General features: G+C 36.9%; 1 protein-coding gene across 6 annotated transcripts in view; it reads left to right on the plus strand.

Annotated features, from left to right (window-relative positions):
* NFE2L2 (NFE2 like bZIP transcription factor 2) overlaps nucleotides 1-17,930 on the plus strand; it is a 35,215-nt gene that overhangs the window by 5,381 nt on the left and 11,904 nt on the right. Inside the window, exon 2 of one of the 6 annotated variants that reach the window (XM_078146961.1) lies at nucleotides 3,117-3,277. The exons of 4 other annotated variants lie outside the window; for them this stretch is intronic. In XM_078146961.1, the coding sequence (XP_078003087.1) occupies nucleotides 3,257-3,277 (21 nt within the window). In that variant the 5' untranslated portion in view covers nucleotides 3,117-3,256. The remainder of the gene's footprint in view (nucleotides 1-3,116; nucleotides 3,278-17,930) is intronic. One more of the 6 variants, XM_020991042.2, reaches the window with a different exon arrangement.

Raw genomic sequence — 17,930 nt, forward strand, 5'->3', positions numbered from 1 at the left:
TTGGGCAAGTCATCCAACCTTTCTGAGCCTTGGTTTCTGTGACTGATTTGTAAAGACCTGCTTGACAACTGAAGTAATATTTTGTGCTTATGATAATGGTTTTCTGTACATATATGTGAGGGAACTAGTGACAGTCCCTGGATTTTGTAATTGTTTACTGATTTTGTAGAACTTCCCCCACTGTGTAGACTTCTGAGGTGTGGGTTTAGGCCTATCTTTTTTAAGATTAGCTTACACAATAGTAAATCACTGCAGCCCTGCTAATAGATTAGGGAGTAGGTATGTTCCCCGTACCTCCCATTTCTCACAGGCTCCCCACCCTATGTTGGTACAGAGCTTGTACTGTGTAACCAAAACGGTATATACAATTGTTGTTCCTTAACTGCAGATCTGGCATTGCCTCTTTCTTTTGAATGTACTCACGTTTATTGAGTGTTCAATAGAAGTAACTTTCAAATTATTTTTTTCCTATCAGCCTTTAGTAATTTGATGTTGTCTTTTAGCACATTTTTCCTAATACTGAGTTGTTGTTTTCTGGTTTTTGGGGGGGGCGGGGTGGTGAGACAATTGGGGTTAAGTGACTTGCCCAGGGTCACACAGTGTCCAGTGTCTGAGGCGGTATTTGAACTCAGGTCCTCCTGCCTCCAAGGCCAGAGCTATATCCAGTGCGCCACCTAGCTGCCCCCTGAGTTTTTTTTTTTTTAATCACCCTTTGGCTGGAAAATAAATGTACTGATACTGAGTAAGGTATGTGTTTTAAAAGATTAAGCAATCTAAAATAGAATGACATTGGGGAAATTTGGAATTTTAATCATATCTTTCATATAGGATTCCTTTCCTTCCTAGTAGGAACATACTTGAATTAATGTTTTTGCTTAAAAATAAATAAATAAATAAAAGTTCAGAGAATGTATGGGGAAAGAAATGACAAGGCTGTTGTGATTAACTCATCTTACCTCTATATTGGATATCCAGTTCAGTTTCATTAAGTTGAACCGAAACTTATTAACTGCCTGCTATGCACAAGGCACTGGGGATATAGTAACAAAAATGAAAAACTACCTCTGCTCTTATTCTGCCGAATAACATGCAGCATGTAAACATAAAAGCACTTAGCACAGTGGCTGTTACATAGGTGCTTAATAAATGTTTAATTGATTGATTGAAAAGCAAATGCAAAATAATTTGAGGAAAGGGAGTAAAATACAACAGGGGCATCTGGGAAGACTTCCTATTTACTTATCTGATGAGATAGCGCCTGAGTTGAACTTTGAGGAAGTCTTAGAACTTGGGTTCTAAGAGACAGAGATAAGGATTTTTTTTAATGACATAGGATTAAATATTAAAATGTACTTCTCTCTCAAGAAATTTAACTGGAAGAAAAAAGAAACAGAGCCAGCCTGACTTCTTTGTTTCCAGGGTCTGTCTTTCTAGTCCTGGATACTTATTTAACACTCTGCTGAGGGATGCTCTACCAAATTGCATAGATTATCCTAAAACCCACCTAGCTCTTGCTTTGATATGCTGATTTTCAGCACACCTAGATGGTCTTTGAAAGTGAACACTGAAAGGGACTAGGGGATAAGCTCTTAATTCCCAAATCTGCTGGCTTTTCAAAAAATCCTTATCTTTCCTGACCTCTCTGTAGCTTTTGACTCTGTAGATCACCTTCTTATTTTTTCTTCTCTAGGCTTTCAAGACGATGATTTCTCTTGGTTTTCCTCCTACCTCTCTGCCCTTCCCCTTTGTTGGAAATTCAGTGGTGTCCCTCAATGTTTTGACCTGGACTTTCTTCTCTTTTAGATAAAGAATTTATCCTTTTGGTAATCTCATCAGTTTCCATGAGTTCATGGAACTTGTCTCTACACAAATAACTCCCAGATTTATGTCCAACCATAGTCTTTCTCCTGAGTTGCAGGACAGAATCACCAACTATTGTCTGGACATTTTGAAGTGGATATCCTATAGACATCTCAAACTCAACATGATCAAAATGATTCATTGCCTGAACTCACCTTTCTCTTTGGCTTCCCTATTTTTTTCAAGGGTATCATTGCCTTTCTCTTCACCTGGATTTATAACCTAGGAGTTATTCTCATCTCTTCTTTTCCTACTCATCCATGGTTACTAAGTCTTGTTGGTTTTACTTCCACTATATTTCCAACATCTGTCTCTTTTGCCCCTCCCCTGGATTATTTCAGTATCCTCCTAACTGGTCTCCTTGCCTCAAAGTTCTGTCTTCTTAAGGTCATCTTTCATGAAGCTGCCAACTAGGTATTCCTAAAGCATAGACAGAATATGTCACTTTCTTGGTCAAAAAGTTCCAGTGGCTTTTCCCCAAACTGGCCCATTTGCTGTTTCTCCTATGAGACATGCAGTCTCTTGAGCCTTCACACAGGTTATTCCCTATGTCTAGAATTTACTTCTCCTCACTTCCGTTTCTTAGAATCTTTACCCTCCCTCCATTTAAAGCTCAGCTGAAGTGCTAGCTCTTGAGACATTTACTTTGATTCCCTTTCCATTATTTTTTTTATATAAGTTGTATTTTACCTAAGTGTAAATGCTGGTTAATAGAATGTAAGTTCTTGGAGAATAAGTACTGTTTTGTTTTGGTGTCTACATACTTAGTACATTGACTTCCTTAGTGGAGAATCACAAATGACATCAAATGATAATTCACAAGTGGGCATCACCTATGCCAGATATTTGGTTCTCGAGCGATAGTGTTCAGTAGTAGCCTACATCTCTTTAAAATCTCTAGTTTTTGTTATTGGAGTATTTTATGTGGAGCCCTCAAAGTTTAAAAATTCCAAATTTGAAGTTTTTATTACTAAAGGTATGGAGATTTACTTCCTGGTAACCCCAGTGAAAGGTAAAACTAGAAAAGAACCCCCCATAGCTGGGAGAAATGGAGGTGGAAACTTGTCCTCAAATTCTTAGTCCAGGGCTGAGTTGAATAACAACCATGGAGTACCTTCCTCCCTCCACACTACCACATGCTTATACATTTTGGGTAGAGGAGAAAAGCCAAAGGCTAATTATAATTAGCATCTGAAGACAATTGAGAATCCTCCAGAATTTGAGAGATTTCTGCATCTTGTTGGTTTTTGTTTTAGGTCCCTGTGATTCCTGCTTGGAGAAGAATATATAGAATTCAATTGTTTCCTGAGTTGTGGCCATATCTAGACCAGATACTCCACAGATGGGCAGGTATGCCCTAGAGAGAATACTGTAGTCATGTGACTCTTGATAAAGGATGATTGGAAATGTTTTAACTGTAAGTATTAGGAGCTAAGTATTCCCTCAAGTCATCAGGTGAAAATTGGGCTTGTCCTTAGAAGGCTCAGATCTATCACTAAACTAGTAGTCTGACTTTGGATGACCTTATGGGATCTGTTTTTGTTGTTGTTGTTTTAATCTGTAAAATGAGAGGATTGGACTAAATCATAGCTAATGTTCCTTCCAAAACTCTAAACATCGGGTTGTAAATAAGCAGTTTCTTTGGCAGATAGGTTCTGTGATCTCCTCGTGTCATAAGATGTGCTAACCAGTCAAGATTAAGATTAATGTTGCAAGCCTGTGGAGAAAATGTCTTCAATTTAATGGGGTCAGGAAATGAAGGCAGAGTCTCTCTTCTCAGTTACTTTGCATATATTATATATTTATCCAATCCAATCCAATAAATATAAATGCCTGCTCTGTGCCAGGCACTGTACTAAGTGCTGGAGATACAGTTAATAAAAAGATAGTCCCTGCCCTGAAAGAGCTTACAGCCTAATAAGGGGGAGACAACATACAAAAGGAGGCAGGAAGGGGAAGGGGGTAGAGACCAGAGGATACCTGGCAAGGGGGCATCTTATTCTGTGGAGGTGAAAACAGGCAGAGTAGCAGGTGCAGAGTGGAGTGAGCAAGTTTCTGCCCTCTGTAAAGGTAGGCATTGGGAGGGTTGGTACTCCACTGTCAAGCCTTTGGATCAAAGGGGAGAGGAAGCTGAGGGAGGTAGTGTTAGTCAAATATTTATATATATGTATTTCTCTGCAGTAGATAGAGCATAAGTTCCTTGAGAGAAGGGACATTAATTTTTCCTTAATGTCCTCAGAGCATGATAGGTGCTTAGTAAATGTTTGTTGAATTGAAGGCATGGTTTCTAGGGCCTCCCTTTGGGAAACTTCCAGCTTTACATGTGTCCAGAGGAAGTCTTAGCAGTCAGAAGAAATATGGGGAGAAGTAACAGCTATAGTTTCCACAAGGATTCTATGATCTGATATGGTGACTACCAGCCAGTGTTTCTTACCTACAGATCACACATCTGCAGTTTTAAAAGGATAGCTATATAGGGACTAGATCTGAGATTGCACTGGTATAGAGAACTCTGATGAAGAAGCTCCTTCTACTAATGCATGCCTTCACCCTCTGTGCCATTTATATTCTTAGAAATGTCATCAAAAATTAATTAAATTTCTGTGTCCTTCTATCTTTTGGTAAGACACTTTAGCTATTTGAATAGTTGTTTTTTTTCCTCAAAAACTTATTTATACTTCTACCAGGAATTTTTAGGTGAAGCTTGGGAGTTGGGATGGAAAATGAAGTAAGAAGGAGATTTGACAGACCCTTGGGAGATCTGTATGGGTTTGGACTCTGTCTGTTATAGTAGTGACTTGGATTCCTTCAAGAAATGACCAGTGAATGAGGAAACCATGAAAGATTCCTGCTGTGAATGACCATGCAAGAAAATATAAATAAAATTTTTTTCAACAGTGGGTCGATTTTTTTTTTTGCAGAGCAATCAGAGTGATCTTATTCTAGATCTCAAAGAAGTTACAGATAATCCAAGAAATGCAGAAACTTTAAAAATATGTTTGTGGATCATGATGCAATACAATTGGTAATCAACATTGAAAATGGGATTTTTTAAAAATACAGGCCTAAATGGAGTTTTAAAAAAATAATTTCAGTAAGGTTAAAATACAAGTTATAGAAAAATATTACATTTTAAAATAACTATAAATGCAATATATGAAAATTTTAGGGTCTCAGCAAAAGCAGAGGCAGATTTAAATCATTGAAAGCTTATGGGTGGAAAAGAAATGAATTTAAGGTTAAGGAAGTTAGAAAATTAACAAATTAATATACCAAAATCAATTATGAGGAAATAAATTATTGAAATAAGTCAGTTTAAATAAGACAATTTAAAAAATTGAATTGTTAAACAAGGCCCAGTATAGTGTAGTGGATATGATACTGGACTTGGAGTTAGGAAGACCTAGGTTCACATCCTCAGCCCCACACTTATTAGCTGTATGACCCTGGGAAAGAGACATACTAGCTTCCCTGTGCTACAGAAAGGTGAAGGAAATGAAGTGATTGGACTAGATGGACTCCGAAGGTTTTTCAGCTCAAAAACTATGACCTGAATTATTGTAAACAACTTTTTTAAAAAACAACTCATAAAATTGACTATTAAATGTACTTAGGAGGAAAAAATAAAATCAGAAATTAGGAGAAATCACAATGAATACAAAAGAAATAAACTTACCAGTAAAACTGTTAGTATAAATGGATAAATACTTGCAAAATAGCCAGGTAGAAAGCATATTAGATAAAGGGCTAGAGAATCAGAAGTGCCTGAATTCAGGTTCTATATCAGAAAAATACTGGCTTTGTGACTCTGGGTAAATCACTTAACCTCTCCATGCTCCGGGACCCTGAACTCTGAGACTAGTTGCAGAACAGTGGCTGACATGCCAAGGGACATGCCATGTCAAGGGAGCTTCCCTGCTAGGAATTCCTGATATCACTGTAGTCACAGATCTGGATCTGCTTTACTCCACCCTATCCCCCAAAAGTCCAATTGACAAAACAAGAAATAATTAATAATGTTAATAATAATACTAGCTAGCATTTATATAACACTTTAAAGTTTGCATATATTTTGCATATATGCTTTACATATGTTATCTTTATTATATTAATATAAATATATTAATAAATTCTAATGATATGATATATAATACACATATAAATATGCATATGCCATATTAATAATCACATAATATTTTATTCCTCACAACAATGCTATCAATGGTATTATTGTCCCCATTTTACAGATGAGAAATCTGAGACAGGCAGAGGTTATAGAGGTGGTTAGGGTCACACAGCTAGTAAGCGTCTGAGGCTGTGTTTGAATGCAGCTCTTCCTAATTGAAAGACCAGCACTCTATCCACTGGGCCACCTAGCTGCCTTCAGATAATAAAATAAGCTAATTTTATAAGAAGAAAATAAACATTCCATTAATGAGGTACCATTTTTAAAAGCACCAAATAAATACCTAAAGAACAAGTAATAACTATGCTGGACAAACTATTTTCCAAAATAGAGGAAGACTTCATTAAAGCACTCTTTATTAATATTTAATTAATATTATTAAAGTATAATGATACAAACTATTAAAACATGAATATCTTTATTCAGACATAAATAAAGTCATATAACCCTCCCCTACCAATCTTCTCTTTGATCAACTAGGATTTGTAGCAAAAATGTAGCAGTAGTTTTTAATTAGGGAAATAATCAGTATTTGCAGCCTCCTTGTAAATTATTCAGCTTCCTACATTCTGGTCTAAGCTGGCCTTCTCTCTGTCTCTCATCCGTGGCACTCCATCTCCCATTTCAGTTCTTCTGCACTCCCAAATTATACGTGTGTACACTCTCTTCTCTCTCTCTCTCTCTCTCTCTCTCTCTCACACACACACACACACACACACACACACACCACACACACACACACACACATTTAAAATGTCAGCCAGCGGGACTAAAAAGGATGCAAGCACATAGCTTCAGAATTTGTATTTATTTGGAGAGAGGGGCAGGGGTAGTTGTGTTTTAGGGATAGGTTAGGAGCAGAGTTTTGGGGATACATAAATACATAGCATTTCTATGTCTGCGTAGAAAGCCATTTCCAATCTGAGATAGGAAAACTGTGCTTCAGGTAGGGAGACTGGGAGGGCATCCTGGTGCAATGGAAAGAGGACTAGATTTTAAATCAGAAGACCAGAGTTGAAATCTCAACTCAGCTATTTATTACATGTGTGCTTCAGTTTCCTCATCTGTAAAATGATATTAGACTGAGTAATGTCTAATATCTCTTTCAGTGATAACTCTATTAATCTTGTCTCCAACACTTATTAGCAGTGAGACCCTGGACACATCACTTAATATCCCTGACCTTTAAAAAGCAGGTATTATTTGTCCTGTGTAACTCAAAGGGTTGTTGGAAGGAGTATTTGTAAACTTTGTTACATAAATATGAGTAGTAGTTGTTCTAAATGCCATGTAAGTAGTATTGCCTAATGCTATCTAAGAGTATAGGGGAAGGAGGGTTGGTTTGGTGATCAGGAAAGGCATCTTGGAGATGGCATTTCATCTGGGTCTTCAAATATGGATAAGATTTCATTAAGTGAAGATTAGCAGCATTCCAATAGAGGGAACAGGATGAGCAATGGCAGGAAAGCTTCGAGAGTGTTTGGACATGGCAGTTAGTTCATACTGGCTGGGCCCTCTGTGACTCAATTCCTTACCTAGAATGTAATCAGGTGGTAGTATGAAGGAAAGAAGAGTCTGGAGACAGGAAGACTAATTAAAAAGTAGTTGCCATAGTTCAGGCATGAGGTAATGTTACCAGATTATATGTGTCACAATAACTTAAGGTGGGAAGTAATAAAAGTTTACATTAAAAGAGGCATTCTGCTCCTGATAGACCTGCTAGGTAATTGAATGTTTTGAAACCTCTGTTCTAATCGGTGAGAAAAACTCCTCTTAGTTGCTGTATAAACTTTACAGTTACTTGCTTTTATTTTATTATTGGTCTGTCTTCCTTAAGATAGTAAATAGGAAAGGATTTTTTCCCTTGGAAAATTCTCTAGGGTTTATTGCCGTGGATGTTTGGTTTGCAGTAGTGATCCAGAAGGGGGGAACCTCTGAGGCTCTTATTCGAAGTTCCCTTTAAGCGAAGGGAGGATTCCTTAGGTTATCTTGTAAAAGAACCTTTTTTTTTGTGCCACAGTTTCTCTAGGTAGAGATTGGTATGGAAGAGAAGAGTGGAAGGTCTAAAAGCAAGTCCAGTGAAGGCGATGGACCTGCAGAGTAGTGCTGAATTGTACCCTCTGTAAAGTTGGTCAGTCTTCAGACCTGGTCCCCTGCCCTGTGATCTTTCCCTTCATATTTAGTATCACAGAATGTGAGAGCTGGAAGTGCCTTCCAGCTAATCCAGCTAGTCCAGACACGAAAGGAATATTCACCATATATCTGACAAGTAGCCATCTAGCCCATGTGGGGGGAACCTGCGACCTCGAGGCCACATGTGGCCTTCTAGGTCCTCAGGTGCAGCCCTTTGACTGAATCCAAACTTCATAGAACAAATCCCCTTAGTAAAAGAATTTGTTCTATAAAACTTGGACTCAGTCAAAAGGCTGCACCCACGCATCTGGGAGGTCACATGTGGCCTCGAAGCTGCAGGTCCCTCACCTCTGATCTAGCCTCTGCTTGAAGACCTCCAAGGAGGGGAAAACCATCACCTCTCCTTTGAGAGTTCAGTCTGTCTCTCCTGGTTCTGTCCCTTGGGACCAAACAGAACAAGTCTTATCCCTCTTACACATTATAGGCCTTCACATACTTGAAGATAGCTATCAAGTCCTTGCCTCTTCTCACTAGTCTCTTATCTAGGCTAACTGTCCCTGGCTCCTTCAAGTTCCTTCACCATCCCTGTTTTCCCTCTTCTTTAACTTTATGGTTCATCAGTATCCTTCTGAACTATGTCACAAGGTTTAATGAGGTCATATTATGGTGGGCCTATTCCTGAAAGCTGTACCAAGATTGCATTATTACAACTTTTTTTGTTTGCTACATTTCACACTACTGACTCATTGAATTGAATTTGTAGTCTACTAAATGCCCTTCCCACCCCCCACCCCCCACCCCCATCTTCTTCAGAACAGGTGTTGTCTAGCCATGCCTACCTCATGTTATAATTATGAAGTTTTGGGGGTTTGGGTTTTTTTTTTTTACCCAAGTAAAAAATTTACATTTATCCCTATTGAATTTCACCTTATTAGATTTAGACCAAATCCTACATAGCCTACCATGATCCTTTTGGATACTGCTTTCATGTAGTATGTTAGCTGTCTCACTCAGCTTTGTGTCATCTGCAAATTTGATGAATATGCCATCAATGCTTTTATCCAAGTCAAGACTGGTAAAATAGTTTTACTGGTAAAACAATTCAAGGCTGTAAATAGCATTTTGTAGGAACTTTCCCAGTCAGGTTTAAGAGTCCTCAGGGATGTTGCAATGTCAAAGAAAAATTTAAGGATTAGTGCCATATTATTGATACCATTTATGTGAATTTTGGCAAATGTTATTACTAGACCCTCTTTAAATAGCTGTTAGAACCAAAAGCTTAGAAGTTAGATGCTTCCTTTGAATTCATTTCACATGTAAATATACAAGGAAGATTCAGTGTTCTCTTATGTATTATCTGCTATTTAGCATAGCATGCTTTTAGCATGGAATACTTTTACATAATATATCACTTTGGGCTCTCAAAACAACTCTTTGAACAAAGGCAAGACAGGTATTATTAACCCCATTTTCAGGTGAAGAAACAGATATTTTAGAGATGAAGTAACTTCCTCCAACTCACAGTGCTAGTTAGTAGCAGAGTTATGATACCAACACAGGTTTCCCGACTCCTAATCCTGTACCATTTCTGCAACACCGCTTAGTCTCTCAAGAAAAAAGTTCTAGTATCTTGTGGGGTTTTTTGATTCTTGTAACCTCTGAACTTAGATACTTTTCTGTCTTTTCCCTGCTGAGCATGTAATTTTCCATTCTTAGATCTTATGCATCAGAGAGCTCAATTATAAAAATGAGAAGTTTAGAGTAAATTAATTTGAAATTCTGAGAGTCTATTAATTTATTCAGATATATAATTAATGAGAACAGAGATACGAATTTTGAATCTGTTTCATTTTCACACTTTTAGTTATCTATTGTGAGTTGGCTGGACATTGGTTTAGCTGTGAATTGGAAAAAGGGACATTAAATACCCCCCTTTCCCTCTTCCCATCATAACAAAATAGGACCTTAGTTTGAAATTGGAAATGCATGAAATTTGATATGTACAACCTTAGATGGGAATTGTTATATTCTTATTTGATATATATTGACTATACAGTCAAAGTGCTTTGTGTGTGCAAAGTGTTATACAAATATAAAGTATGTATGCAGATATGAATACATGCAACATATATATTTTTCACATATATACACGTACATATATGTATATATAAGTATTGTTAAATTACTAAAATGCCTATTCTTAATCCCTCTATTACTAGTGTGGCTTATTCAGTATCAGAGGAGAAATTAGTTCTAATATCAACCAACTTCTTTTTTAAGGCCCTAGACTAAACTAGTACTGAGAATTGTTTACAAACCAGACCCTAATTTTGGTAGCTTTCTCCTTTGACTAATCACTCGGTCAGTAGGCATTTAGTAAGTCTCTACTGTGTGCTAGGCACTGCAATAGTGCCATACTTTTAAGTTGTTTTTCTCTTTGAAGGCCATTTAAACAACCCAGAATTTCTTGTTATCTTTCACGTGGCTTTTATAATAAGTAGAATCATTTTGTAAGATTCTGAACTCTTTGTAATTTGAGAAGTTGTTAGAAATAACACTGAGAAGTAACCAAATAATTTATGTCTTTAGTTGTAGTACTCACTAAGATTCAAGACTGTAGAGACTAACATTAACTCTTTCAGGGAGAGGATTATTTGAAAATTCTGCCGCCTTAGTATATATTCCTATATATATTTGCTTTATACCTAATATATTTGATTTATCTTCAAGGAGTCGTTTACCAAATGTAAGAGCTGTCTGTTTAATGTAATTCAGCCCTATTAAAGGCTTACTCATTTTTGGAAAAAACTATGCTACTGTATATAGTGCAAACTGCAATTCACAATTTGATACTCTTTATTAGAGATCTCTAGCCTGGAGTCTTCATTTTATAAATGAAGAAGCTGAGCCTCCCAGAGACAGAGCCTGAGGCCTAGAACCCGAATATTCTGTCTCCCAGTCCAATTCTCTTTCCTCCCTTGGACTTTTGGATACTGTTTTATTGACATCAGAACTATAATTGGTGTCAGTAACAATTTTTTAAAAATTTTATTTCCTCAAAACACTAGAGAAAAAACCTCAAGGTTTTAGGGACAACTGTTTTGTACAGGGCGTAGTATAAGCAACTTGAGTTTTTGATGGAAAATATAAATTATATTTCTATACAGAATATTGATATCATCTGCATCAATTTTTGCATTATTGGGTCCAGACATTGGTTATTTAATGAAATCTAACTACAGTATGGTTTAGGTGGGGAATTGCCAACTTTTTTGAGAATGAGAATTTTTTAACATCAAATTTTGTGGTTCCCCCATAAGAGCAGTTGCATTAGTACTGTCTATTGATTGTGAAAGTATGTGATACAATTTCAGATTCATAGTTTTTATTTTATACATCACAAAAAAATTACATACATTTGGAAAGTAGTAATATATGTGTATGAGATACTCAGTCTTCAGAAGTTTGCTTATTGTATTGAATCATACTGCATATTTTGATGGAACAAAATCAAGATAAAAATGTCAGTGTTTTAGTTAATATTTAGGTTTACAGACCTCTTGTAATAACTCTGTGGCCTACTGATTGAAAACACCTTGTATAGAGTCCTTAACTGGGAGTCAGAGTTGTGTGTGTTATAGAGACTAACTCGATCATTTCTTACCTTCATGATATTGAACTAGACACTCAAACTGTCTGGTCTTCATTCTTCTGATACTCTGATTTGAAGTAATTGAACTAGATGATTTCTAAGGGCCTGTCCATTCTCTAATATTTTTTCCAAATTTTCACCCAGGTGCACAGGTCTTGTTTTCAAACTCAAAGATAGTGAACCCTAAACAGAAACAGTTTTGTTCCATATAGGAAAATACTGTTAATTTGAAACTCCTCAAGCATTGTGTCGTTCTGCTCCAGGAGTCTTAATCTGTGAGGTCTGTGAGCTTGTCTTTTTACTATTCTGATAACTGTATTTCACTATAATTTTTTTGGTAATCCTACGTATTTCATTCGTACATTTAAAAACACTGCTTTGAGAAAGGATCCATAGGTTTAACCAGAGAGTCAAAGTAGTTTGTCCATGACACACAAAAAATGGTAAAGAACCTTTGTTCTATATATATCATCGTAGTGTTTTTGGCTGTTATATGACTTTGGAAATGTTTATATGTTTATAATTTTTTAATTAGAGTCAGAATGTCTTCCAAATTTTAACTTAAACTATACACAGATAAAATTCTTCAGCGAAATTTTTGAGTTAAAAAAAATCAGTATGCATTTGCATGAACCAATATTTTTTGGATAATGTGTTACTGAACAGTAATTTTAGTAGATTTTCCTTGCATAGCTCAGTGAAGGGAAATGAAATAATTGTTTCTAAGGCCAAACATAGAACAACCTTAGGCCACTCATCCAGCTGAAAGGAAGTCTTTATAACTAATTGGTAAAGTTTAGAGAAGAGATATAATTAGGATAGAGAAACAGGGCTTTGCTTCCGGACATTGAAATTTAGAGGGTGTGAACAGAGGTAGGTACAAACTGAATTAGTAAGATTAATTAATTTTTTTTTTTAAAAGGAGGTCTACCATATGACAGGTAGTCATTTCCCAGATTTCAGTTCTGGTAGCAGCCTTCTTGGTATCCCAGGGTCTCCATTCTTCCTTTGTCCCCCAGTGGGGCAGTAATCCAGGGTCTCTTTCCCTTGTATTTAGTGGTTCAGCTGACTCTGTCTTAAAAAGTTGGTTAAAAGTGCCTTTTGTGGTACCTGTACCATGTGCCAGAATAGCCTTTTAGGGTGACTTTAGTAGTTAAATGACCTATACCCTAGGTCTTGGATTGTATCTCACACAAGACATTCTTTCTCCTGGCTGTGCTTCTTCACTGGCTGTCCCCTGTACCTGGAATTGTCTCCATTCTCATACTGCCTCTTGGTTTCTCTGGCTTCCTTCAGGTCCTGGCTAAAATCCCACCTTCTATGAGAAGCCTTTCGCAATCCCTCTTTAATAGTAATTCTTTCCCTTTGTTGATTATCTCAAATTTGTCCTGCATATTTCTTACTTGTACATGGTTGTTTGTGTGTAATCTCCTCCATCAGACTAAGAGCCTCATTTCTTTTACTGGTCCCTTTATCCCCAGTACTTAGTACAGTGTCTTGCATGTAGTAGCTTCTGAAATGTTTATTGACTGGTAGAATTGACCCATACACTGATTTTTTTGAGCCACCATTGCTGTTAGCAGTGTTAGCAGTAACACTGACGTTGGCTAAAAATGGAAGACACTTTTCTTCCCCAAACCCTTACTTATCCTACCTGTGTGGTAGAAACAAGACGATTTAGGGGCAGCTGGGTGGTACAGTGGATAGAGCATGGGCCCTGGATTCAGGAGGACCTGAGTTCAAATCTGGCCTCAGACACATAACGCTTACTAGTTGTGTGACCTTGGGCAAGTCACTTAACCCCATTGCCTAGCCAACAAAACAAAAAAAGAAACAAGAAGATTTAATATATTAAATACAAGTATAATACATGGACAATCAAACAACACAATGCACTGTGTATTACTTACACAGTAAAGTGTGTGCTGACTTTATTCTTAGAGTAACAGATGTCAGGTCATCACCCTGTAGGTTTCTGTGAATCTAGCATTTTAGAATTGGAAGTTAACCTCAGAAAATATAGTCTAATACCAAGCTGTGAACTTTTTTCTCTTAAGGATTTAGGTAGGTAATCTCAAAGTGTTCTTTTTATTTCAAGGTTTTCTATAACAATTAATTTATTGAGGAACAGTATATGTTGGAAACTGCTTTATGTCAACATGATTGTTAAATAAAATTAATGGCTAAATGTTCTGTGCCTGAGAAATGTTCTTAATAAGAATATGTTAAAACTATCATAAGAGGGAAGACACCTTAGAGGTCACACCTGTTTGGACCTTCTTATTAGTGGCATAATCTGTCAGAACCCTACCCTAGGTATCCTGATGTCTGATTTAGGCCCTTTTCTATTATTTTGCCCACTTTTTCATGTTCCATGAGGAGCTATTAAATAAGTCAGCCTTCTTAATTTGGCCTTCCTCTTAAGAAAAAACATTACATTAAATAATGGGGTTTTGCATATTTTATGAAAAGATTAATTTTTGTTTAATGTTCATTTTAGTGAATATCATGTTTTGAGATTTTTCACTGTAAAATTTTAAAGTAAACTTATTTATCTTTAGAATGTTTGTGCAGGAATCTCTGTGTCGCATGCTGCTTTCTATATATTGTGGTCCTGTTCATTCTAGAAATAGACTACAGAGAGATGTCTGATCCAGACAGTTATATACATCTTGGTGATTGAGTAAATACTTTCAGTTGTTGCTTTTGTGTGTGAAGTTTTCTTTGCTCTTCAGTTTTAACTTGAATGATAATGTTGTAGACCTAATTTGAAATGGTGCTAGTACTTTATATAAGTACTTTTATCTAATTAAACCTAATGGTCCATCAACCATTTAGCACCTATCACCTGCCCATATATGCCTTGCACTGTTCTAGAGATAACTCCTGAAAGCTACCAAAGAAGAAGATATATGCCATACCTCCAAAGGAACATTATCCTGTTGAGAAATTTTGGGAAAGTCAGAATGAAATAGAGTAAGGGTGATCATTTGCTTTATAAAAAGATTATTTACAAAGAATTCACCCTAAAAATTCTTTAAAAGACTGAACTTCCTTAGTACAGCCTTTCAAGAACATTGCTGTTGCAAAGTATACATGCACACCTCTGAGAGTAACTGAATCTATATACATATTTTTTAAGCATTTCATTTTTAATATTTATGGAAAAAAACCCCTACTATTTGAAGTTAATAGATTAAGACTCAGGTGAGATTTTGTTTTCTCCAAGTTGTCATGATCATTAATGAACAGGAAAGGTTGTCACATGCATTCCTGACTGCCACTTTGGTCTAGTTCAATTCCCTCGTTTTTATAGGTGAAGAAACCGAGAACCAGAGAGGGAAAACGACTTGCCCAAACTTGTAAAAGAGATGCACTTTGAATACAGGTCCATCTTCCATGCAATACAGTGGCCCTCCCATCACTATACTGCTGCTTCTTGAAGAGTAGTCTCCTATCTGATGTATTGATTTCCCCCCAGGATAGCCCTGACAAGTGGTCATCCGCTTGTTACTTAAAGGTAGTTTTAACATTTTAAATTGGGCAAGGAAGTAATTATTAACCTCTCTTACCTTGTTAGTTGTTGTTTGTCCTTCATTCTCAAAGAGGACTTCATTGGCATCAGGAAGGTGATGCGATGGCTTGCAAGTGAATTGGATTTAAGGGAGGGAGGGCTGTGCAAAGTCACCAATCCTTACTTTCTTCTCTGGTGCCATCTGGCTCCAGTGGCAAGATATAGATCAGGATGACTGGAGATGGCCCCTACCGTATTAGTAATCTTTAGTGAAATGCATAAATGATAGAAGGAAGTTTGTTTTTCATGATTAGATGTCTCCTTGGTGTTGGGACAACGGAGTGGAAAATGGTCACAGGAACTGAAAGTGGGATAAAAGAATAAGGCTTGATACATTATAGAATTTTTTAAAATCTTTGCCTCCTTATCTCCGTTTTCTCCCAGAGTCTTATTTAGAATTAGATGATTGGAAACTAGAGTCTGTTATTTGTACAGTGGGCAGTGTACCTTCCATTTGTCACTTATCAGTGATTCCTCAGCATAAAAGCTGAGGAATTAATTTATTCTCTTTTGATTAATTAATTCTCTTTTGATCTTATCCCATTATAAATAGTGTCATTACCAAGAAACTTAAAAGCTTCAGTCAATGGCCCACTATTTCCAGTAATATTTAATGTGATATATGGTCTGGTACAATGAAGAATTTGAACCAACCCTGGGTTTCACTACAGGTTTTGTGAGGTACAGTGTAAGGATTTTGTATTTGAATAGTTCACAGAGATGGATTTCATTATCCTAAAAAAAAATATTAAAATTCTTTTCTTGTCAACCCTGCACCCAGGAGGGTGTGTGTGTGTGTGTGTGTGTGTGTGTGTGTGTGTGTTGTAGGTACTCCATTCAGGCATTAGAATGTTGATTAAGTGGGAAAATAACTTTTAATTATAAAATTTTAGAACTAAAGAGATAATCTAGTGATCTCAAAAAATACATTTATTTTTAAGATCATTAATCTATTTGTGCTATTATCTATAAATATTTGTGTCTTTGCACAAAAAAATATTAATTTACTTCTTATATTCATTAGGGCAAAGGTCTTCATACTATGCCTTGAGTAGTTTAAACAGTCTAGTGTCATCAGGGATCTATGACAGGATTAATTTTAGTTATTTATAGGACTGGCATGAGACTTAAGTCTACTGCATCCTTCTTAGTCCAGCCATTTTTACACACCAAATTACTTCCTTAATTTTTTTAAACCTGATAAGGAAACTATCAACCCACATTGGCAACTGTTCTACCATTTGTAGTCCTAAGGAGTTGCCTGGGGTCCTAAGAAGCCCATTGAGTGAGAGATGGAGACTGAGACACTCTGGCCTGGAAGAGAGACATGGCCTTGAGCAAATCACTTCTCTTCCCTGGGAATAAGGTTCCTCATTCTTAAATGAGGGAGTGGAGACTAAGTAGACTAGGTGATCTAAGGCCTTCCAAACTTCAGTCAGATGACTCTCACCAAGTCAGTGGCCTGTGATTAGTGTTGCTGAGAGGCAGCAACACTGGCATCGTGGTATCATGGTCAATATCCATGAAATTTAGTGTTAATCTGGCCATCTAATTTAGAGTATGGGTCTGAGGAGTTCTTGGCATGTTCCCAGTAGGGCCCAGGTAGCTTGGTCCTGTGAACATGTGTAAATAGCAATGGGATGCTTTAAGGTTTGCAAAGCCTGCTCATATGTTAATTCACCTGATCCTCATAGCCACCCTGAGAACTGAAGTCAATGCTGTTATTTTCCTCATATTGCTATTGTTCAGTAGTTTCAGTAGTGTCTGATTCTTTATGGCCCCATTTGAGGTTTTCTTGGCAGAAATACAGAAGTGGTTTGCCATTTTCTTCTCCAGATCATTTTACAAATGAGAAAACTGAGGCAAACACGGTTAAGTGACTTGCCTAAAGTCACATAGCTAATAAGTGTCTGAGGTCAAATTTAAAGTCTGGAGTCAGGAAGATGTCTTTCTGGCTGAGGCTGGATTTGAACTCAGGTCTTAATGATTCCATGTCCAGCTGTCTTACCCACCAAGCTGCCTACCAGCTGTGTGTCATTGGTTGGATGGCTGACATCCAAAGTTCATAATACAGCTTATCGTTAGTGGTGATGCATTTAATAAGGCAGTACATGATTTACTTCTAGGACTACCTTTACATTGGGAAGATAATTAAAAATTGTGCTTTTTAAGAATGAGAAAGTGGGTTGCTTTCATTGAGCTGGGCAGATCTGACTAGGTAATCACAACACACCCCCACATCTTTTTCATTGTGAGTACTGTTAGCAGTACTTTGTTCACATATAAAAGCCTCTTTTAGAATGCTAGGTGTATAACCTCCAAAGCATAACTAAGAATGATGTACTTGTAGCAGATGGCATTAACCCACTGTTTCAAAAATGAACTGCCAACTACAATTTCTTTTTCTGGTCAAGATACACATTTTCATCCTGAAAATGATTTGTGTTAGGTATTTGGTTCATCGTCTGGTATAAGTTTAGCTTTGTATTGTGCTGCAGTAATTTACTAGACAGCATGATGAGCGT

This window comes from Phascolarctos cinereus, unplaced genomic scaffold, assembly GCF_003287225.1.
Source record: "Phascolarctos cinereus isolate Bilbo 61053 unplaced genomic scaffold, phaCin_HiC Scaffold_726;HRSCAF=1367, whole genome shotgun sequence".
Classification (NCBI taxonomy): Eukaryota; Metazoa; Chordata; class Mammalia; order Diprotodontia; family Phascolarctidae; genus Phascolarctos; species Phascolarctos cinereus.